Source organism: Hyperolius riggenbachi, chromosome 7, assembly GCF_040937935.1.
Source record: "Hyperolius riggenbachi isolate aHypRig1 chromosome 7, aHypRig1.pri, whole genome shotgun sequence".
In the NCBI taxonomy this organism is placed as follows: domain Eukaryota; kingdom Metazoa; phylum Chordata; class Amphibia; order Anura; family Hyperoliidae; genus Hyperolius; species Hyperolius riggenbachi.
In genome coordinates, this window is record NC_090652.1 from 94003784 (window position 1) to 94026669 (window position 22886).

General features: G+C 43.6%; 1 protein-coding gene and 1 pseudogene across 1 annotated transcript; both read left to right on the plus strand.

Moving 5' to 3' along the window:
- Positions 1-312: 312 nt before the first annotated feature.
- On the plus strand, positions 313-22256 carry DNASE1L2 (deoxyribonuclease 1 like 2). Its single transcript, XM_068244348.1, has 9 exons — positions 313-403; positions 3080-3213; positions 7415-7503; positions 8978-9064; positions 12487-12605; positions 14163-14275; positions 17113-17267; positions 20088-20184; positions 20358-22256. Exons 2-9 carry the CDS (start codon positions 3082-3084, stop codon positions 20409-20411), a joined length of 846 nt encoding a protein of 281 aa, XP_068100449.1. The 5' UTR covers positions 313-403; positions 3080-3081; the 3' UTR covers positions 20412-22256.
- LOC137526285 (U6 spliceosomal RNA) lies at positions 9493-9589 on the plus strand (annotated as a pseudogene).
- Positions 22257-22886: the final 630 nt, after the last annotated feature.

Sequence of the window (22886 nt, forward strand, 5' to 3'; positions counted from 1 at the left end):
TTGTGGTTCACATGGCAATTGATCTGTTAGCTGGCAAAAAAATAATAATATACTGTAGTATAAAAATAATAATAAGATTACATGAGTATAACAAAGTCAACATACATGTGCTTTAGACAACATTTCTAAAGAAGTCCATTAGGACAGGCCTGCTGCTTCATGGCTGGGAAAACAAACTGATAAATGTCAGACTAATATTATTGAAGCATCAGCTTGCAGGTGAGACAGTGAGAGATAGAAAATCATTTTGGGAGGAGTGACATTGCCGAATACTGGGTCACCTGTTGCACCGTGGGAGGATCTGTAGCACTATTTAACCTGCTGCTATAGACTATTATTACAGCGACAGAGAACCTATTATCAGCAGACTGACACAGAAGATCTACAGCCCAGGTAGCATCAAGTAAGTATTGTGAGCCTGAAGGCTGAGATAGGATATATTTTACTGGTGTATCTAACTTATGCATTTATTTTCCTCTAATGTCTATAGAATGATTTCTAATAATTATATCAGAAAGAGCACAGCCTGATGGAGATGACAATATTATAGAATAACTCCTGAAGACTTGACTGCTGTGTTATGCATCTCAGCCTATGCAGTAGCAGCACCGTTTCAGAGGACAGGCGAGTCCTCAATTTCTATTCATGATGATGATGAACTTAGAGCAGACATAGGGGGTGAATATATAAAGAAAAATATATAAAGAGGTAAAGCAGGAAGTAGACACACTGCAGATTTATTGCAGGATTTGTATCAGCTGTAACAGAGAAATGTTTTTCTTTAAAGGTATGATGCTGTTGCTTATGTTTTAGAGCAGATAGGAAGTTTTGAGTTCAGGTCTGCTATAAAGCTGTCCCTCCCCTATTACACTTCGTTGCTTATCAGGTTGACTGCCCTCAAGTGCCAGTGGGGGGCATTGATCGTTACCGTATTCTGTTTCGTGGGTCAGTCCTCACTGATCTTTGTCATTCTCTCCAGCAGTATCCTGGGAAAAACGAAAGAAATAATGGTGCTGTGTGAGATATGGTATCCCAGCTATCCAGGAAGTGTATCCACAGTCAGGTTTATAATAATTACACAGTGTGATAATTACACAGCCTAGAGATTATGTTTGATTTATGTATGTGGATGATACATTATGAATCAAGTGAAACAGCTTATTATGCAGTTTGCACGCCTGTTTTTTATACACAGTTCCAAGTATAAACTTCTTTATTCATTCTCCTTACCATAAACATAGAACTTTGTAATATTCCAATTACAGATTTACAGAAAAATGTTACACAAACCTCTTATAAATTAACAAATAGAGCTGTTGCCAGAATATACTGTTAAGCTTGGAACCCACTAGCAGCGCATTTTGCACAATATATGCAACAGTTATAGGTAGGTAATGGAGATACAGGACTCCTTAAAGTGAACCTTAACTGAGTATTAAAATATACCCTGCAGACGTCCTGTGACAACTCAAACCGATCCTTTGAATGTACCACCTGCGCAGGACGGCCACCGCGGTGGGAGCGCGATCAAGTATGAGCGTGGCCAGAGCCATGCAGGTGCACTGGCCCGGTGACTGGTCATTAGCCGAAAATGAAACTAGCTGCCTGTGGGGAATAGAGGATTGGTTTGAGGGCACAGGACGTCTGCAGGGGGCTGGGGGATGCTCCAGGTAAGTGCAACTTTTTTTTTTATTCCTCAGTTAAGGTTCATTCTAAAGTACAAGTAATGACCACTAAGTCAAAATTTTTAGGCCTCTTTCACAGAAGAGGCTGCACTTACCGCCTGTCAGCTGCTCCCGCACTCTGGCCAAGCACTTGCCACGGGCGATGCAGAGGTGCCTCCATTCTGGGTCACATCTGAGCGTGCTCAGATGCAACATGTTACATTTTTTTGCTGTCAGGTAAAGTTACTCCCTGTAAAATGCAGAAATGAGTGGGGTTACAAAAGCTGCAATTTTGCTGCATTACAGCCGAAACACTCTCATGCCTGACAGACAGAAGGCTGAACTGCTGGACAAGCGTGTTGTTCAACTGTCTGTCTGGAAGAGGCCTTATGTACTTTATCAGTCCCCTGATTTATTGCAACACAACTGTAAAAAAAAAAAGCAGCCACATAGCTATATTGATTGATCTGGCTACCAGACCACGATGTAGCCGAGGGATTGTGTGTGCAGGCAACAGGCAGGTCCTGCATCTGCTTCAGGCTGGGAATGGGGTGGCATTTTTCAGACAGCTGCATGCCGCATCACTGTTTGCAACTGCTGATTTTTTACTTAAAGGAACCACCCACGGCACTTTCAGCTACCATCATGCTTTGTAGTGAAAGAGCAACTAATCTGTCACCACTGTAGCAAATTCAGCAGTTGTCAATTACTGTTTTGTTATTAATATTAATCATGTTGGGATTATTGTTTAGAACTGCATGAGTCAAATATGTCACTTAACAATATACACTTCATTGTTGAGGTACTTCTTTCTGCCTGCCACCTGCGTTTTAAAGCTAAAGTCATGAGAAAACAAAGGCACCTACAAGATATCTATGGAGGGTAACAGATCAATATGTTTGTCTATAGTCTATTTCTATGGAATTGTTGGAGTGTCTGGCTTTTCAGGATGACGTACAACTAAAGTATAATGACTGCAGCTAGCAGTAAAGAGAGGTAGAGGTGAGACAAGGGTGACTAACCTCCCCATACTCTCTGCTTAGTACAAGCTCTCATTGTTCTCATGGTGAAGTACCTCCCACAGAGCTGCTGTCATCTTGCATACATTATGAGCATGGCTTTTTGCCAGCATTAGTGAACAGCAGAGATGGTCAATGAGATAATAATTCCAGCATGCAGACTGTATGCAGCTTGGTATCGCCCACTTTGTGACAGTTCCAAGCTACACGCAATTTACATAAAATTTGCATTTACACATAATTATTTCCATCTCACTGGCTATCTCTGGCAAACAGAATTTTGTTGTTCACACTAAAAGAGGAGATGTCTACTTGTATTTTAGATTTGGGTACATTGATGATGCTTCCTCCCGCTGATCTATGCAGAGGTATAAACGTATTATATTTCCATCACAGACATGATGAAAACAGTTATTGCTCTCGCCTTATTCCTGGGCTGTGCTTCGGCTCTGAAGATCGGAGCATTCAACATCCAGTCTTTTGGAGACTCCAAGATGACCAATCCTGACGTATCATCAATCATACTGAAGGTAAGAGACCATCTTACATTCTCAAATTCATGTAGCTGTTGGCCCATAGTAAATTCACCAAGTTCTCCTAGGAGATGATTTTTTTTTTTTTATGTTCTGTTTAACTACTTTAGGACCGCGGTGATTGAAATCTACGCCCTGTTTTGGTGGGCTCCTGGCTGGCAAGGCATAGATTTCAATCACCGTCCACAGAACGCATTCGCTGTTTCCGTCGCTCCTCGCAGATTTCTCCGCTCAAACCCGACGTTTCTCGCTGTAGCTCACAGGCTCTGCCTGTCTCTATGACGGCAGAGCCATGTGAGTCGGTCAGGAGCCGATTTCATTGGCTACTGGCCGTGTCTATCAATGTAAGCTGCTCCCATTGGCTTGCATTGATAGACACGGGCAGGAGCCAATGAAAGCGGCTCCTGACTGACTCACTTGACTCTGCCGCCATAGAGACTGCAGAGTTTATGTCCTGAGGATCCCGGCGTGCGGCGATGATGGCGATTGTGGCGGGTGTGCGCGGCGATTCGTCGGGATTCCGTAAGTATTGTACCAGCGGTCTCTGGTCCTTAAGGGGGCAGAGACCACTGGCAAGACCGCTGGTACTTAACCTCCTTGGCGGTAACCCCGAACGTAGCTCGGGGTAAGCCGCGCAGGAGGTTTTCTCTGTCCCTGCTGGGCCGATTTGTCTAATTTTTTTTTTTGCTGGACGCAGCTAGCACTTTGCTAGCTGCGTCAGCACACCGATCGCCGCCGCCCCGCGCTCGATCACCGGTATCCGTCGCGCCACACGCCGTGCGCCCCCCCCCCCCAGACCCCGTGCGCTGCCTGGCCAACCAGTGCCAGGCAGCGCTGAGGGGTGGTTCAGGACTCCCAATGACGTTGTGACATCGGTAACGTTATCCCGCCATGGCGACGGGGGAAGCCCTCCAGGAAATCCCGTTTGAACGGGATTTCCTGATCGGAGATCGCCGAAGGCCATCGAAGCGGGCCCTGGGCCCTGGGCTCGCTACATGATATAGTTAAAAAATGTTTTTTAAAAAACTGCTGCGCTCCCTCCTGGCGGAATTTTTTATACCGCCAGGGGGGTTAAGTGGTTAAAATAACTTTTCGAACTCCGCAATTAAAAAAATACCAAAAAATAGGCGAAAAGTTCTGTCAAAATTATTCTGAGTATTTTTTTGCTTGCTGGTGGCTTAAAATGCATTCTGTTGATTAATTGTGAAAAAATGACCCAGTAAAAAAAATTAAGAGAAAAAGTGCATCGAATATGAGCCAAGAGCCCATATGCAATTAGCTTTTTCTCCTGAGCTTTCTTCTAAGTGATCATTATTTATCTTCTGTTTAGAATAACTTTCAGCACTTTGAAATACAAAGTACTGTGTAATGATCCGCTCAGCTGGCTGCACAGGCAGACAGCTGTTTGACCATTCCTTGTGTCTGAGAGATGCAGGTCTCTGGAAAAGAGACCTGGCTTCATCTTGCAACTTTCAGAGTTGCTTTGCTGAGGGATTTGCATATATGCAAATTGCCCAGCTGTCTCCTTTGAGGGCTGGCAGTATAAAGCATTCTGGGGCTGGCAGTACAAAGCCTTCTGGGTGCAGAAGGCCTGCACCCAGAAGGCTTTGCTGGTCATAACGGTTTGTTAAATACACTCCTGGAGTGTCAGCCTTCCCTGTTGGATTGTTATAGTTATCTTAGAGTAATTCTGGGGACTGCACTAGGAAGCTCCTCTAGTGCAGTTAGCCTGCTTATCTGTTTTGTCTATGTTGCCTCTCTGCTGGGATTGTCCTGTCGCCAACGGTGGTCGATAGGAAATCGTCCTGTCTGTCTGTGGGTGCTAACCAGTACAGCGGTTGCTACTGGTAGCCCCTTCTGTTTCATCTGTCTTACTTGGATCGCACCATCCTCTAGCGGTGGCGGCTGTGGATCCTTCTGATCTGCTTTCTTGGAGTATAGCTGGAGCAGCGGTTGCCACCTGCTATCTCATCTGCCTGTCCTGCTTGGATCGCACTAGCCCCTAGCGGTAGCGGCTGTGGATCTTTCTGATCTGTTATCCTGTCCCTGAACCCGGATCGCACTCACTCTGGCGGAAAGAGCAGTGGATCTTTCCTATTCTGTCCCTGAACTTGGATCGCACTCGCTTTGGCGGAAAGTGCAGTGGATCCTGCTAAGCTCCGTTGCTTTACTTGGATCGCACTTGCTCTGGCGGAAAGAGCAGTGGATCTTTCCTATCCTGTCTGTCTGTCTTGTCTGATACGAACGCTTGCTGTAGGCTCGGTGAGGTAACCGTTAAGCAAGCGCTCGCGTTCTCTGTTTCGTGTTTGGGTGGCAGGGGTTAATTAGGCGTGCTTGTCTCTGTTGCACTTAATGTGCGGAGATCGCGCTGTAAACGCCTTCGCTGTTGCAAATGAGTGCGGTGTTCGCGTTTAGTTAGTGTTTGTTATTTTCCTCTTCTCATTGTATGATTTGCTGTGCCTTTTGCTACTCTCGTGCCCTGTCTTGCTTTGGCCTTGTGTCACCTCTGGCAATCGCCTCTCTCGCGATTGCGTTCCTACTTCGTTTCTGCTGTTGTGTGTGCACCGTCGCGGGTTCGTGACTAGATTGGTGCACACACATATATTCTGTCCCTGTGCTCATTCTCATTCGCAATCGCTTCTCTTGCGATTGCGTTCTCACTTGGTTTCCTCTGTTGGATGTCCACCGTCGCAGGTTGGCTACTAGATTAGTGGACATACATACATTCCTCCTCTGTGCTTATTTGGTCTTGTGTCGCTGTTAGCAATCGCCATCTCTTGCGATTGCCTTCTCACCTGATCTTCATGGTTGTGTGTTCATCGTCGCTGGGTGGCGACTAGATTGGTGGACACACATACACTCTGTCGCTTTACTCTCTCTCTTTAAGGGCTATCTTGCCCTGCGTTTCTTCCCTTCGTACAATTCCTGTCTGGCGTCTGTGGCAGGGCAGAGGACCTGTTCCTCTGCACTCCACAGCTCCATCTGCCGACAGGAATTTCCCTCTACAGGTGCGTTGCACCTTTTGCTGGGTTCTCTCAAATTATACGCTTGTGGAGGATTTCCGCAGTGTCAGCGCGCGTCCTGTGCGCTGACCACGGAGAGAATTCCACAATCGTTACATACTGCCAAAATTATTCTGAGAATTTTCTTGCTTGCTGGTGGATTAAAAGACATTTTTTATAAGGTGTGAATATATCACCAAAGAGAAAACTTAGGAGAAAAAGTGGATTGAATAAGAGACAACATCTGTTATTTCACATATTATCCAATCATTATGAACTTACTTAGACACAATGGAATCAGGGAATGTATACTTATTTTATATATCATGTATACTCGACTGTAAGTCTAGAAATTTAGGTCTGACTTGTTAAAGTTAATCATAGGAGGTGAGCTCAGACCTACATTTCTGACTTTTAGTATAGTAAATTGCAGGTTCTACTGACAATTTGCAGCACTAAACTCAAAACCATCTGCCATCAGTAAGTCTTCTTGTCAGCACTGCTGATGCCTGAAGCATCCGACAGCGTCAGTACAGACAGAGCAGCCTAGCAGGTACCTACTTAAACACTATTGTAAAAGTACAGCTTCAGCGCTTGTATATTATATATATTGGAGTCGACTTACACACGAAGCCAACTTACATCTAAGTATATATGGTTACATTTAAAAATTAAATACTTTAAAAGGATATTCAAAATCTTTTAGCAATAACAATGGAATATTACATATATGTATATATATACTGGGAATATAGCACCTGCATCCATTCCATCAGATGTAACTACTAAACAAAATATAGGCTCTTACAACATCTCTGGCCGGATTTCTGGAAAGGCAAGAAAGGCCTGGGCCTTGGGCAGCTGCAGTCCAAGGAAGCACCTGGACATGGAAAATAGGAGTTGCTACATATGTCAGAAAAGGCTGAAATGGGGAAAAAAGGGAAACTGATGCTCAAGGTAGCTGTTCATGAAAGAAAGGGGCTACAGTACATGGATGATACACATGGAAGAGGGGGCTGCAAATGGAATGGGAGGGGCGCTGCTGCTGTACAAGAAAGGGGAGACACAACATACTTGGCCCAGGGGCACAAGAAGTATAAATCCGGCTTTGAAAATACAGTCCTTCTGGCTTACACCTTAGGCATCAAACGAGTATTCTGGGCCTTTTCTTCTGATCCTCTCCTCAATTATTACAGATACTACCTCGCTATGACATTGTTCTGATTCAGGAGGTCAGGGACTCCGATCTCAGTGCTGTTGAATTATTGATGACTCAGCTGAACAGGTAAGAAGAAAACTGTTGCCATGCTAATGCTCTTCCTCTACCTTTTCCACTTTTAAAATTATATATGCTGAGAGAGTGCCAGGCTGGTCACAGCTGACAGTCCCATCCATACAGCTCCAGAATGGTGAGCGCGGGCATGCTGGGTAGAGAAAGGAGCGCAGAGGTGACGGAGCAGCCAGCACTCTTGCAGTTCAGCAGGCGAACCCGCATACGCATCAGGATTTGTGGGTTTGGCAAAGGGTGGAGTCTAACGAGCCAGAACTTCTGTGCCTATAGGCTGCCAAGATGTAAATCCGGCCCTGACTCTTGCTTTGCAGCACTACCATGCCAGGTTTTAGTGCACCTGAAGTCAAAATAAACTTATGAGATAATGAATTGAATGTGTAGTATGGATAATAATAGAACATTAGCAGCAAAGAAAAAGTCTCATATTTTTATTTTTAGTTATATAGCTTTATTTAAATATTTGCATCATATTGTCACAGTTACAGTTTAGAATCCATACGTTTAAGCTGTAAAAGAAGCAGAACTAATGACACTTTGAGCTTTCCTGCAGTAAAACCTTATCTCAAGCTTTCTGTGTTTATTGGCTCTTTAAAGGACTTCTGAGGCAAATAGGGTAAAAGAGATTTTACTCACCTGGACCTTCTTCCAGCCCACAGCAGCCGTCTTGTGTCCTCACCGTAGCCCCGTTCCTCCGCGTTGTCCCACTGGCTGCCTGTGAACATTTGCGACCCTTGGTCAGGTCTTCTGCACCTGTGTAACATAAATACAACCAGCAAAGGACCGGCACCACACAACGTATTGTACAGCTCTTCTTAGTGCTTTATTGAAATAAACATGAATGCACACGCCGGCACGAATGCCCACGCGTCCATGTCATCTGACTCGTACTGTGCCTGCAAAAAGCCCGACGCTCCGACGGGGTCGCGGTGTTCATGGGCGGCCAGCGGGACAACGCAGAGGACCGGGGCTATGGCAAGGGCACGAGACGACTGCTATGGGCTGGAAAAAGCCCCAGATGAGTAAATTCTCTTTTACCTTATTTGCCTCGGTAGTCCTTTAAGCTTTTAATTGTTCTCTAGAAACTGGGACTGACTTCGAAAAGCTGCTGAGAAGCTCAGAGAAGCTCTTTTGCATAGATAACAACTCAAGTTTTTTAAGTCTTCCTGTACTGGAAAACGGAAAAGGACTTCACATAATTTCTTAGTAAGGGAAGTATCATATGTGAATGCGTATATGTTTATCTTATCACATGTCCCTTCAGGTTCCCTTTAAATTATTGGCCAGGACACATCTGCTTGGAAGCTTGGTTGGTGTATTCCTAGGTTCCCTCTGGGCACACTGGTTTAGGGACATTCGATGTTACGACTCCTGAAGAACAGTGACATTATATGACTTGTACAGTGTAAAGTGGTGCAGAAAATATGGCAACATTATTAATAATAGTAATAACTTCATGTTTTACTTGCAGTGATTATGACAAACCCCTGTATTCCCACGTGATTAGTGACAGCCTTGGAAGAGATGCCTATAAGGAACAATACCTATTTATTTACAGGTGAGACTGCCTACTGTGAATTTTCTGTGCTTTACTCACCTCTTGCCTAATTTTTTTTTTTTAGAGTTAATCATTGTCTGTGCCACTGATGAGAACACGATTCATCACTTTCCATCCTGCTGTAAGAAAAGGGAAATGTCTCTGTGAAGGACAGTTAGAAATCAGGGGGAAAAATTCTAACTCTTTCTCTGGTTTTTATTTTTTTTTCCAGACACAGTCTACCTGTAAAGTGGATTTAAAGGGATACTGTAGGGGGTCGGGGGTGGGGGGGGGAAATTAAGTTAACCGGGGCTTCTAATGGCCCCCTGCAGACATCCTGTGCCCGCGCAGCCACTCACCGATGCTCCGGCCCCGCCTCTGGTTCACTTCTGGAATTTCAGACTTTAAAGAGACTCTGTAACTGTTACAGAGTCTGTTTAAGAAGAAAAAATTGTCAGTAATGCTTTGATAAATCTGGCCCAGAGAAGATTACCATGGCCCCTGCGCAACAATGACATGCAAATTCGTGAAGCATTCTATAAAAAAAAGAAAATCAATGTGTTGTGTGTGGTAGGAACTGATTCCTTTATGAATCTATCGTTTTGGAACATTGGGTGGAAATCTATATGTGTGCGACAGTGTGACAAGCTTTAGAGACTTGTTTACTGGAACAGTAAACTAGCATTGTTTTCTTCATTACTGTTAAAGTGCACCTAGAACCGTACGAAAAAAAACCTCTTTCTGAGGCTGGGCTCACACTAGATATTAGCATTCCATTGCATGTTTACACAATGCTAACGTCTCAGGACTAGTTCACACTTGTCGCTTGGAGCGCTGCAAGCCCACGATGAGAATCACGGAGCAATCGCCCCCAAAACGCTGCATGCAACGCGTTTGCGATTAATTAATATCGCAACCGCTGCAGTGTGAATGTATCCATAGGGATACTGTACTTTGCAGCAATGCTTTGCTGATTGCCGGCGAGCAGCAAAGCGCTGAAGAATCGCCCGAGTGTAAAGCAACCCTCAGTTGCAGGGCTTGTTGCAGTTCCCTTGCCAGTTCAGAGCAGACATGTGCAATGCATCTAATGAATGAAAGCACAACCCACGGTCTGGAAAAATGTGTGCAGCTGGACTTTACTACAGCAGACAAAAACAGAACAAAACAATGTGCACCACTCCGTAGAAAATCATTGCAGTCTTCCAATCTGTCTGTTTTCAGTCTAGCATACAGCCCAGTAAAATGCAAGGCAGTGGACTTGGGGGTGTATTCATGAGCCAAAGGTAAAATTCCTGTTCTCCCTTAACCCTTTCCACTCGTATGTCCCGGGACATCGCGACTTTCGCGTTGCACTCGTATGTCCCGCTATGCGCGGCATCCCTGCAGCGCCGGTTTGCAGCGCATCGGGACCGCCACAAACCGCCGTTCTGTGTGCGCCAGTTTGTGGGCATGTAATACTACATGCCCACACTGGTAGTGCCCCCAGTCCCATACCTGACGACCCCCATTAGCGGAATAAGGAAGTGACATTTCTTCTTCTTCTTCTTTTTTTTTTTTTTAAATAAAAAAAATAGCTGCAGATTCAGTTTTGCAGATTCCATTCTGCAAAAAAAAAAAAAAAAATCATTGCAGATTACATTTTTTTTCTTGCAGATTGCCTGCAAACTTGTTAACAGAATGAATGGCATCCTATGGGATGGACTGGGGGAGGTTGTAAATAGTAGCAAGTATTTTTTTGCTAATCTGCCCAATCGAAATACCAACGATTGCATTGTGTGTAGGGACAGTAAGACCCCGGGTGGCAGGCATAAAACCACCTATTATTGTGACACTTGCTCACGCAGGCCCGGATTACACCCAGGAAACTGTTTTTCAATTTACTATACCTTGGATTTCTCCTCTGCTACCAGCCAATAGAAGATGCCAAACTGTCCAAATATGGTATGAAATTAAACGTTATAATGTGTTCTTTAAAATAAGATAAACCATGTTACGGTGTTATGTTCCATGTTAAAATGGGAGAGAGTGTAAGAAGGAGAGCGCATTTAAAAAAAAACTGAGCAAAAACGACTTCCTTTAGGAAAGAACTCCGAGTGGAAAGGGTTAAGACAGTTTTAAGAGAACATGACTTTAATGCTTCTAGTGAAGATTGTGCTTACTGGAAGGAAGACCAGCAAAGTTTCTTATCTACTCAACAACTCATACACAGCATGAAGATCAACATAAGTTTCCATGAAATCTGGAAGAACCCTAAAGGTAGCCATACACTGGCTCGATTCCCGGCCGTTTCAACAGCAGATTCGATCCTGGGATCGAATCTGCTGCCAATCGTTCGCGGTAAACGCAGCCGCCGATCCGATTCCCTCCCGGAATCGGATCGGTCCGTCGATCGCGCCGTGCGGGAAATTACCCTCGATCGCCCGCGGGTAAAGTGCGCGTCGCTAGCGGCGGCCGATCCGATCAGGTATACATTACCTGAGGCTGGCTCCCGGGCGTCTTCTCCGTGCTGCACGGCTCTGTTCCGGCTTTATCCATCCCGGCGCTTCCTGTGTCACTGCAGTGACCAGGAAGTTCAAATAGAGGGCGCTCTATTTGAACTTCCTGGTCACGGAGTAACACAGGAAGCGCCGTAATGGAGCCGGAACAGAGCCGTGCAATGCGGAGAAGATGCCCGGGAGCCAGCATCAGGTAATGTATACGGGGGGGGGACAGGCGGCAGGAGCAGCTCAGCAGATTGTGAATCGGTTTCAGGCTGAAATCGATTCACAATCTGTTTGCAGTAAAGGCAGCCATACGATCCCTCTCTGATCAGATTCGATCAGATAGGGATCTGTCAGCTGGTCGATCTAATGGCACATCGACCAGTGTATGGCTACTTTTAGTATAGCTTGGAGTTCCCATTATGAGCAGTAGGATAGGCTGTAAATCCCATTGTCATAGAAGCCAATAGAATGTAATGGACAGATATCACACACCCACAGCCCACCTATAGTGGGGTGTGACAACGCAACATTTGTTAAGCTGGAGAGTTTTAAGTATATTATTATTTAGTATTTATATAGTGCTGACATCTTCCGCAGCGCTGTACTGAGTGCATATTATCTTGTCTCTTAACTGTCCCTCAGAGGGGCTCACAATCTAATCCGTACCATAGTCACAAAAAAGGAATGTCATTTTTTTAAGCCCCAACTCCAGAAAACTGTAGTTTTGAATAATATAGAAAGAGGTTAGAACTTTGTTCATGTTTTTAATACTGTATTCTCACTTAGGAGATCTTGCCTCACATTCAGGTACAGGAAACAGGGAGCAGTAATAAAATCTCAACAATTTTCAAAGATCTACAAAGAAAACTTTATTTGTTGCTGTCACTGACTATCCATGTTAGAGAGTCGAGCTAATGTGGAATGGCATTTTAATTCTTCATAACTTACATCATCCTCCAGGAATGACAAGGTCACTGCTCAGGATTCCTACCATTACCACGACCACAACTTGTACACCGGAGAAGAAGACACCTTCAGCAGAGAACCATTTGTGGTTATGTTCAACTGCGCAGAAGCAGGTCAGACTCCAAACTACTTTATTGCACTATATTTGTTTTCTTCATATTAAAACTTATTATAATGGATTGGTTCTGACCATTTCACCCTCTGGAGTACAGTGTGTTAAAGAGGAACTCTAGTGAAAATAACATAATGAAAAAAAAGTGCTTAATTTTTACAATCATTGTTTATACTGTAAATGATTTAGTCAGTGTTTGCCCATTGTAAAATCTTTCCTCTCCCTTATTTACATTCTGACATCTATCACATGGCGACATTTTTACTGCTGGCAGGTGATGTCTGTGGAAAGAGATGATGCAGTTTTGGCAGTTGGAAACAGCTTTTATTTCCCACAGTGCAGCAAGACTCACAGACAGGAAACTGTCAGGACCATGGCCCTGACATCCTCACTGTGGGAGGGGTTTCACAACAATATCAGCCATACAGAGCCCCTTGATGATCTGTTTGAGAAAAGGAATAGATTTCTCATGGGAAAGGGGGTATCCGCTACAGATTGGGATGAAGTTCAATCCTTGGTTATGGTTTCTGTTTAAGAATCAGGCTATAAATGACATGGAAAAGGTCTTTATTTATCAAAGCACCTTATAGTGCCCAAAATCCACTGCCTGATCGGGTCTAATCAGCTGTCATGTTTCACTAGTTTTATACGCCTAAGACTTGCTTCATATATGTCTTATGAACTTAAATGACAAAATATCCTGGCCGTTGGTCCCAGTTTTAAAAAGTCTAGTTCATTTTGAAACTTAAAGCAAACCTGTGTAGAAAAACATTAAAAGTTACTTACCTAAGTAGTGGTAGAAGCTGCTCATGCACTCTCCACACATGTCCAGTAGAATGTCGTCGCTCATGTATTGTGGAAAAAGCTGTACTCACGCATGACCAGTATGGAGAAGCTCATACTCAGACAGGAGTGCAGGCACCAGGGCATATTAAACAAGCCTTTGTTGTATGCTTAGAGAAACCTACAAATGGTGGGCTCATGGAGGATCGGAAAAGTCTCTGGACCAATCAGAGAATTCCTGCTACTGAGGTAAGGATCTAATTTTTATTCCTTCTGCTTCAGGTACACTTTAACCACTGAAGTACCAGCAGTCTCTGGACCAGAATCTCTCTGGTAAACAAAAAGGTGCTCACTGACGTCACGCTGCACAGACCTGTCTCTCTTGCCGCTTGTGTCGCTCTCCCATCTCTGCAGCCCACTTGCTCTGCTGTCAGCTCTGTGAGCTCCTGACCGGCTCTGGGAGCTCTGCTGTCATACCAATTAAAGTGCTCAGAAAGCTCTGATGGTCAATAAATCTCCAAGAAAGCGCTCACGGGGTGTCTAAGGCCTAAAATAACCTCAGCACCCATTGTAATACAGTGAGGCCCCCTTTATAACAGGTGTGCACACCAGGTAAAAATGTATACAGGTAACATACAGGTTCCAGTGATATAAGAAACAGATATTTTTTTTCAGGCAACTATGTTATTGTTTTGGTTGGACTGACACTCTAAACACTAAAGGTAGAAGTGACTGCAAGTAGTCTGTATTTTAATTATTTATCTCTATTTCTTAGCCATTCAAGATTTTGTGATGGTCCCATTACATTCTGCACCTAAGGATGCTGTTCGGGAGATAGACGCCCTGTACGATGTTTACCTCGATGTCTTAGACAAGTGGCAAACTGACGTAAGCATTGTGGCACCAACCTGTGAAAAATGTTACATTGCAGAATGTTTCATGACATTTATTTCTACAGTAGGCAATGTGAGAAGGATTTTTGATGTGGGCAATAATATTATATCCTTACCAAACCCTAACCATAGTCTTAAGGCCCGTACACACACCGGACTGGAGGCCGGGCGGGCGGATCGCTCAGAAACAGCCGTATCAGTCCGCCGACAGCGCGTGCACACGCCGGACTGTCGTTGGAACGCCCACCCAGCGGGAGGTTACGACGGACCCGTCGTTGCCTCCAGTCCGGCGTGTGTACGGGCCTTAATCCTCATCAACCTCTAATCCTGGCTAAACCCTAACTATAGTCTAGTCTAATCCTTACCAAACCCTTACCCTAGTATAATCCTCACCAATCCCCATCCATAATCTATCCTCACTAAACCCTAATCATATCCTTAGTCTCACCAAACCCCAACCATAATCTAATCCTCACCAAACCATAGTGTAATCCTCACCAAACACTAACCATAGTGTAATGCTTACCAAATCCTAACCATAGTGTAATCCTCATCAAACCTTAACCATAGTATAATCATCACTAATCCCTAACCATAGTCTAATCCTCACCAAACCCTAACCATAGTATAATCTTAATTAAACCCTAACCATAGTGTAATCCTCACCAAACCCCAACCATAATGTAATCTTCACCAAATCCTAACCATAGTGTAATCCTCACCAACCACGTATCCCGACTAAACCCTAACTATAGTCTAGTCTAATTCTTACCAAACCCTTACCATTGTATAATCCTCACCAATCCCCAACTGTAATATAATCCATTCCTCACTAAACCCTAATCATATCCTAAACCTGACCAAACCACAACCATAATTTAATACTCACCAAACCCAAACTATAGTGTAATCCTCACCAAACACTAACCATAGTGTAATCCTCACTAAACCATAAACATAGTCTAATCCCAAGTAAACCCTAACCATAGTGTAATCTTCACTAAATCCAACCATATTGTAATTTTCACTAAATCCCAACCATATTGTAATCCTCACTAAATCCCAACCATAGTGTAATCCTCACCAAACCTCAACCACAGTCTACTCCTCACTAAACCCTAATCATATCCTAAACCTCACCAAGCCCCAACCATAGTCTAATCCTCACTAAACCCTAACCATAGTGTAATCCGCACTAAACCCTAACTATAGTGTAATTACCACCTAACCCCAACCATAGTCTAATCCTCAGCAAAGCCTCACCATAGTGTAATCTTCATTAAACCCTAACCATAGTGTAATCCTCACTAAACCCCAACCAAAGTCTAATCCTCACTAAACCCTAATCATATCCTAAACCTCACCAAATTCCAACCATAATATAATCCTCACCAAACCCAACCCCTGGTGTAATCCCCACCAAACCCCAACCACAGTGTAATTCTCACTAAACCCTAACTATAGTGTAATAATCACTAACCCCCATCCACAGTCTAATCCTCACCAAACCCTAACCATATTGGAATCCTCACTAAACCCCAACCATAATCTAATTCCTACTAAACCCCATCAACTGTCTAATCCTGACCAAATCCAAACCATAATATATCAGTAATCCTCACCAAACCCCAACCATAATCTACCAATAATACTCAACAAACCCCAACCATAATCTACTAGTAATCCTCACCAAACCCTAATTAAATTTTAAGATTATGGGCAGCATGGTGGCATAGTGGTTAGTGTTCTCTCCTTGCATCGATGGGTCCCCGGTTCGAATCCCAGCCTGGTCATCATCAGCAAGGATTTTGTATGTTCTCCCCGCGTCTGTGCGGGTTTTCTCCGGGCACTCCTGTTTCCTCCCACATCCCAAAAACATACAGATAACTTAATTGGCTTCCCCTCTAAATTGGTCCTAGACTACAACACATACACTACACAATATAAATCTATGACTATGGTAAGGACTAGATTGTGAGCTCCTCGAGGGACAGTTAGTGACAAGACTAGGTGCTGCTCTCACCCCTTGGTAATTTATATATATATATATATTCTGTACAGCGCTGCTGAAGATGTTGGCACTATATAAATACTAAATAATAATTATTATTATTAACCTCCTGAGCGATAATCCCGAGCTGAGCTCGGGGTATATCGCGCAGGAGGATTTCTCAGGCCCTGGTGGGCCGATTTGCATATTTAATTTTTGTTACACGCAGCTAGCACTTTGCTAGCTGCGTGTAACTTCCGCTCGCCGCCGATCCGCCGTGCAGCCCCCCCAGTCCCCTTGCGCAGCCTGGCCAATCAGTGCCAGGCAGCACTGAGGGGTGGATCGTGACTCCCTCTGATGTCACGACGTCCATGACGTCGATGACGTCATCCCGCCCCGTCGCCATGGCGACCGGGGAAGCCCAGCAGGAAATCCCGTTCTGAACGGAATTTCCTGCTTACTCTGATCGCCAAAGGCGATCGGAGTGGGTGGGGGGATGCCGCTGCGCAGCAGCTATCATGTAGCGAGCCCAGGGCTCGCTACGATTTTAAAAATAATTTTTTTTAAAAAGTGCTGCGCCCCCTCCTGGGCGATGCAATTGTATCGCCCAGAGGGTTAATAGTACTAATTAGTCCTTTTATAGTACCAGGTAGAGAATGGGAATGACCTACCAGAAAAGCAAGTGATGGTTTTAATTTACTGATATGTCACTATTATGTTGAAATACCAAGATGGCAGCAAACACGTCCAAAAGTTCTGGTCCTGACAAGGACTTCTCTGGCTTTTCATGCAGTACACAGGCATACAAGAAAAATGAAAAACTTGCTTTCTTTGTTCTATAGAATATCATATTTCTAGGGGACTTCAACGCTGGCTGCAGCTATGTTGGGGAATCTGACTGGGACAGCATCCGCATGCACACCAATAAGGACTTCCTCTGGCTCATCTCTCATGACACAGACACCACCGTAGGGAAATCACAATGTGCATATGATCGGTAAGAATAAAAAGGGTGTGGCTGTGAAAGTACAGTGGTTTTATTGTGTAATTCATGTTTGTCAGTCCTATGATGACTGACAGATAGACCTGCCAGATAGTGTAGGCAGGATAGCAAGGTTTCCAGACAGCTGAAAGAATAGCACCCAACTTCTGAGATTGTCCTTCCGGCTCTGTTTCACACTTCGGAGCTTGAATTATCTCTCTTGCCTACCACTCTTCACAGCCTGTGATAGCAATGCAGTGAGGAGAGGAGGAGGCAGTCTTGGAGGAGAGGGGTCCATATGTCCGTGGCAAAACAAAGGAGGGTGCCTGTCAAGTTTCCTACCAAGTGACAGGCAGCCTATTGGGCCAATCAAAGTGCAGGGATAATGTCCTTTAACTATTTGACATTCCTGGACGTGAAACTCACGTCCAGGAAGCCATGTGCGCTCCTGCGCGTTCCCGCGGCCGATCGCGCACGTGCGCTCCCAGCCCGTGGTTCGTTAGTCAACGAATCAGTGCATCGGGCCATGGTGCCCGATCACTGATTCCTCTCCCCCGCAGAAAAAGCAACAGCTTCTCTCGGAAGCTGCGCTTTTTCTGCTTCCTACGTCGCTCTAAGCGTACGTGTTACGCTTAGAGTGACGTCACTGTAAACAAACCCATGGCTGCCATCTTGTGGCCAAAAAGTAAACTACATCTAAATGTTAAATGAAAATAAAAATACACATAGTTACAAAAAAAATACAATTTCAATCCCACCCTCCCAAAAATACCCACATAAAATGTTTAATTAAAAAAAAAAACAAAAAAACATTACAATAATAAAAAAAAAAACAACACAAATATTTACCTAAGGGTCTAAACTTTTTAAATATCTATGTAAAGATGAAATATTTCTATTTTTTTTTTTTATCATAAGCTTGTAAATAGTGATGAATGCAAAACGGAAAAAATGCACTTTTATTTCCAAATAAAATATTGTCGCCATACATTGTGATAGGGACATAATTTAAACGGTGTAATAACCGGGACAAATGGGCATATACAATACGTGGGTTTTAATTATGGAGGCATGTATTATTTTAAAACTATAATTGCCGAAAAGTGAGAAATAATGGTTTTTTTCCGTTTTTTTCTTATTCTTCCTTTTAAAATGCATTTACAGTAAAGTGGCTCTTAGTAAAATGTACCCCCCAAAGGAAGCCCAATTGGTGGCGGAAAAAACAAGATATAGATCAGTTCATTGTGATAAGTAGTAATAAAGTTATAGGCTAATGAATGGGAGGTGAACATTGCTCGGATGCATAAAGTGAAGAACGACTGAATGCGAACTGGTTAGTGATTAGACCCGCAGGGGCTCAGGGCAGGACGAGTGGAGCTCTCGTCATTTCAAGTTAGCAGGCATAAGTTTGTATTGCTCGCTATGCTACTCTGATAAGGCACACTCACTCTGATAAGGCATGTTAACTCTGATAAGGCACACTATTTGTTACAGTGATTCAACCCCTATGTCCTTTGCAGAATAATTCTGCATGCCAACGCACTGCCAATATGGACCATGTTATTCTTACTCACTGCATACTGGCTTTAAATTAAAGTCTATGTCCAGTTTCCATTGCAGTTCACACTCATTAGACTCAATGGAGTTTTAACTCCCAATGAATTGAAATGCACTGCACAGCAACTCACTGTTGTAGTGTGAATGATAAAATGAAAGTCTATGGACTTTCATGTTACCATGTAAAACGCACACTATGTGCAGTGAGTCAAAACTTACTGCAACTTACATGGTGTGAAGGAGCCCTAAACTAAATCATTAACATGGAGTAGAAGTATTTCACCTACTTCAAAAAAGACAGGTCTATAATGCACCACATGCATTTTAATGGCTTTTATTGCTATTGACTTCTTAAGGGACATTGACCTGATGAAGTAGCGATTGCACCACAAAACGCATTGCCATGTGCCAACTAATAAATCTTCTGTGTGATCTTTTTGGAGGTTATACACAATGGCCGTATGCAATTCCATTTTTCTCCTGAGTTTTCATCCAGGTGATATTTTAACACCTCGTCATAAAATCGCTTTTAAGCCACCAGCAAGCAAGAAAATACTCAACATAATTTTGATAGCACTTTTTCTTTACTTTTTGGTACTTTTTTGATTACCAAAAAAATAAATAAAAAAAATGGTAATTGCATATGGGCCAATGCCTTTTGAGTTTAATTAGTTTATCCTTTCTGGGCACCTCCAGTAGTTTCCGTTTCTCTATAATAGGCCCACAAGCATACACTACCCATACAATTTGGACACTAGCAATACTAAATATTGTAGTTAGGGTGAACTGCATTGCATGATGGAGTATTGTATGTACTGTAACTGAAGTTTCAACCACACTATAGATCCAACCTCTCTGCATGCTCCAATCACTGACTTGGATAAACAATCTGCTTTAAGTGCAATCACTTACTGAGTTAATTAACCCTTTATCAGCCAATTTTTTAGAGGCTTGTAAGTGCTCCAGGCCAATTACTTTTAGCACATTTTTTTTATTTCATATTTGTTACATTTGCTTGCTACTAAATAATACTGCTGTAATGTGTATTTATGGCCACTTGTCATCTGGGATTAGTGAGAGACAATAACAGAGGACTTCTGCTTTCAGTTTCTGTATCTTCTGCTAGCAGAGAAAGATCAAAGCATTCCAAGATTTTACAGCACAAGACTGAGGTCAAAAGCAGTGCACTTATCTCAAACAAGATAACTCTATTGAAGCTGCTAATGGATTAAAGGTAAAAGTTACCATGCATACTGACCTGTCCTTTTTTGCATTTAGAATTGTGGTCAGTGGCTCAGACCTACAGAATGCCATAGTGGAAGACTCTGCCCAGGTTTTCAACTTTCATGAAGAGTATGAGCTCACATTAGAGCAGGTAAGTGAAGAAATAAAACGTTAAGTGAGGTTCCACATTGTGAGCTATAAATTGGCAGTTTGATTTAAAGAAATAAGTGTGCGTTGTCCTCGCAACCTGTACATAATCCAGTTTGCACACCAACCAATACAAGTTGCATAATAATTGATGGACTCTCCTTTTTCTTCCTGCAGGCCTTAGCTGTGAGTGATCACTATCCTGTTGAGCTACAACTGGTGGTAGTTTAAAGCATTCCTATTTTATTTTTGGATCTACTGGACCAATATTGCGCCCATCATGTATCATTAATAGGAGTCCCTGGAAAGTCCTTGGAAGTATACAATTAGGAATTGTGTTTTAACTCACTGCACACAAAAGAATCTGTTGTGGGAACACATCTGTCAACGTTACTCAGAATGGATGGTTTACCACCTCGGGACCTCAGAATATCAGTGAGATAGTGACTCTGGATCTTATTTATGGTGTTGTATATACTCAGCATAAATTATATGAATGCACTGAATTCAGCCTATCACTTTTAAGTGGTAAGCCACTGACTATGGAGTAATGCACAGGTTAGAGAACAAGGTTGGTAGGATAAGTAAGCAGGTATACATTGCGGTTTTACAGGACAAGGGCAGTTTCTAGGCCAAAGAGCCTCCAGGGAGAGGGTATTTAAATTGCACCCCCCATAGATTGGGGTGCACTATTGTGATGCAGAAGTTAGAGATGCCCCCCAGTATTAGGTAGCCCCAACATAGCTAGCCCAGAGGGGACACTCAGTTAGCCAGAGGTAATCCCCCACTCTGTATAGGTGGCCAGAGTAGCCCCCAGTATTATTACTCCGATACAGCCCACCAGTATAGGTAGCCAAAAAAGCCCCCAGTATTAGATAGCCCACAATATGAGATACCCAGAGGTAGCCCCCAGTATTAGGTAGCCACATGTAGCCCCTCCAGATTTGCCCTCAGTATAGGTAGCCATATGTAGCCCTCCCAGATATGCTCGCAGTAAAGGTTGACCCATTACAGGTGACCCGTTATAGATAGCCACATGTAGCTTCCCCCAGTATAGGGTACACCAGGCTGCCTGTATAGGCATATGGCTTCCCTGGAGGTGTTTATTGGATCTCCCCCTCCCCCCCATATAGCTTCCCTGGTGGTGTTTAGTGCCCCCCTCCACCATACAGCTTCCCTGGTGGTGTTGTGCACCCCCTCCACCATATAGCTTCCCTAATGGTGTTTAGTGACCCCCTCCCCCATATAGCTTCCCTAATGGTGTTTAGTGGTCCCCACTCCCCCTTATATTGTAGCTTCCCTGGTGGTGTTTAGTGCCCCCTCCCGTCATATAGCTTCCATGTTGATGTTTGTTGCCTCCCCCTCCCTCCACCATATAGCTTCCCTGATGGTGTTTAGTGCCTCCCTGGTGGTGCCGAGTGGTACTTCCTCCCTCCTTCCCCCATATAGCTTCCCTAATGGTGTTTAGTGGCCCCCTCCACCATATAGCTTCCCTAATGGTATTTAGTGGCCCCCACTCCCCCTTATACTGTAGCTTCCCTGGTGGTGTTTTGCACCAGAACGTGGATATGCACTGCCGTAGCACACAAGGGGGGCTCCCACAGGATGCAGGAGTCAACTTGGCTTACAGTTGTAATGGTTCTGATGCCCTGATGGCGGCCCTGGGAAATAGCATGCATTAGTGTAGGTGGGTAGGACAAATGAGCTTGGAGAGAAGCATATCTTAGTGCGAGTATGACAATGGAGGAAGGAGCATGGAATGGGGTTGAGTAAAATAATGAAGTCAGGGGGATCACAAATTGGGGATGAGCATAACAATTGTGCTGTGAGGTGTATTTTATGCCCCCTCTCTGTGTATACACATTCTCACTCACCTGTATGGTCAGGGGTAACGCCAAGTTCTCTCTTTTTTCCCCTCAAACTATAATGCTGAATACAAAGATCATGTGAACAGTATTACTAGGCATCTTGTGAATAAATTATGTATCATTCAAAATACTGCTGGGAAAATGTTTAATGTGATTTTACTGTGTACAGCTAATTGTGTAATAAAGTGCAACTGTGATTAAAACATTTTTACATGATATACACTAGGTGTACAGTCTGAATTCCGTTCACCAGGTTGATAGATGATCGCGTTCCAGCAAGACCGTGCTGTGAGAAAGCAGCACAAGGCTACACAACCAATCCCAGAGCTGCTATAAGATGCGCCCTTATAGGCCAATTTCATTTTCCTGGATGGAAACTGTATCACTTTTTTTACATTTCATATACATCTACAGTATAGTTTACTAAAGTACTAAAAATACTGTACACAACTAGTGTTCATTACAGACCCACTATGATACATACAACAGTACATAGCATAATGCAAAGCTGACAAGTATTCTACAGTACAGCAGTGTAATCGTAAAGTCCACCTTAATACTGATAAGAGCAGATTAATCAACAATATCAATATGCCATGTTTACAGACCGTGCACCTCTAGGTTTGACTGTTCTATGCATTGAGGAACATTATTCACAAATAACAAAGTCAACTATATACATTAAACAAACATCACGTCTATTGCCAAGACAACATCTAGAAGTCAACTTCATATGCCGCTGGTGACTCAGCTTTCAATCCGGAGCTAGTATAGTTACACTGATAAAGTATCATGTGCAGTGATTGGAGAATTTTGCCATTAAAGAGAATCTGTATTG

Coding starts and splice junctions, on each gene's coding strand:
- DNASE1L2 (XM_068244348.1), top strand. CDS start 3,082: ATGATGAAAACAGTTATTGCTCTCGCCTTATTCCTGGGCTGTGCTTCG. Junction 17,268..20,087: donor TCACAATGTGCATATGATCG/GTAAGAATAAAA, acceptor TTTTGCATTTAG/AATTGTGGTCAGTGGCTCAG. Junction 20,185..20,357: donor ATGAGCTCACATTAGAGCAG/GTAAGTGAAGAA, acceptor TTCTTCCTGCAG/GCCTTAGCTGTGAGTGATCA.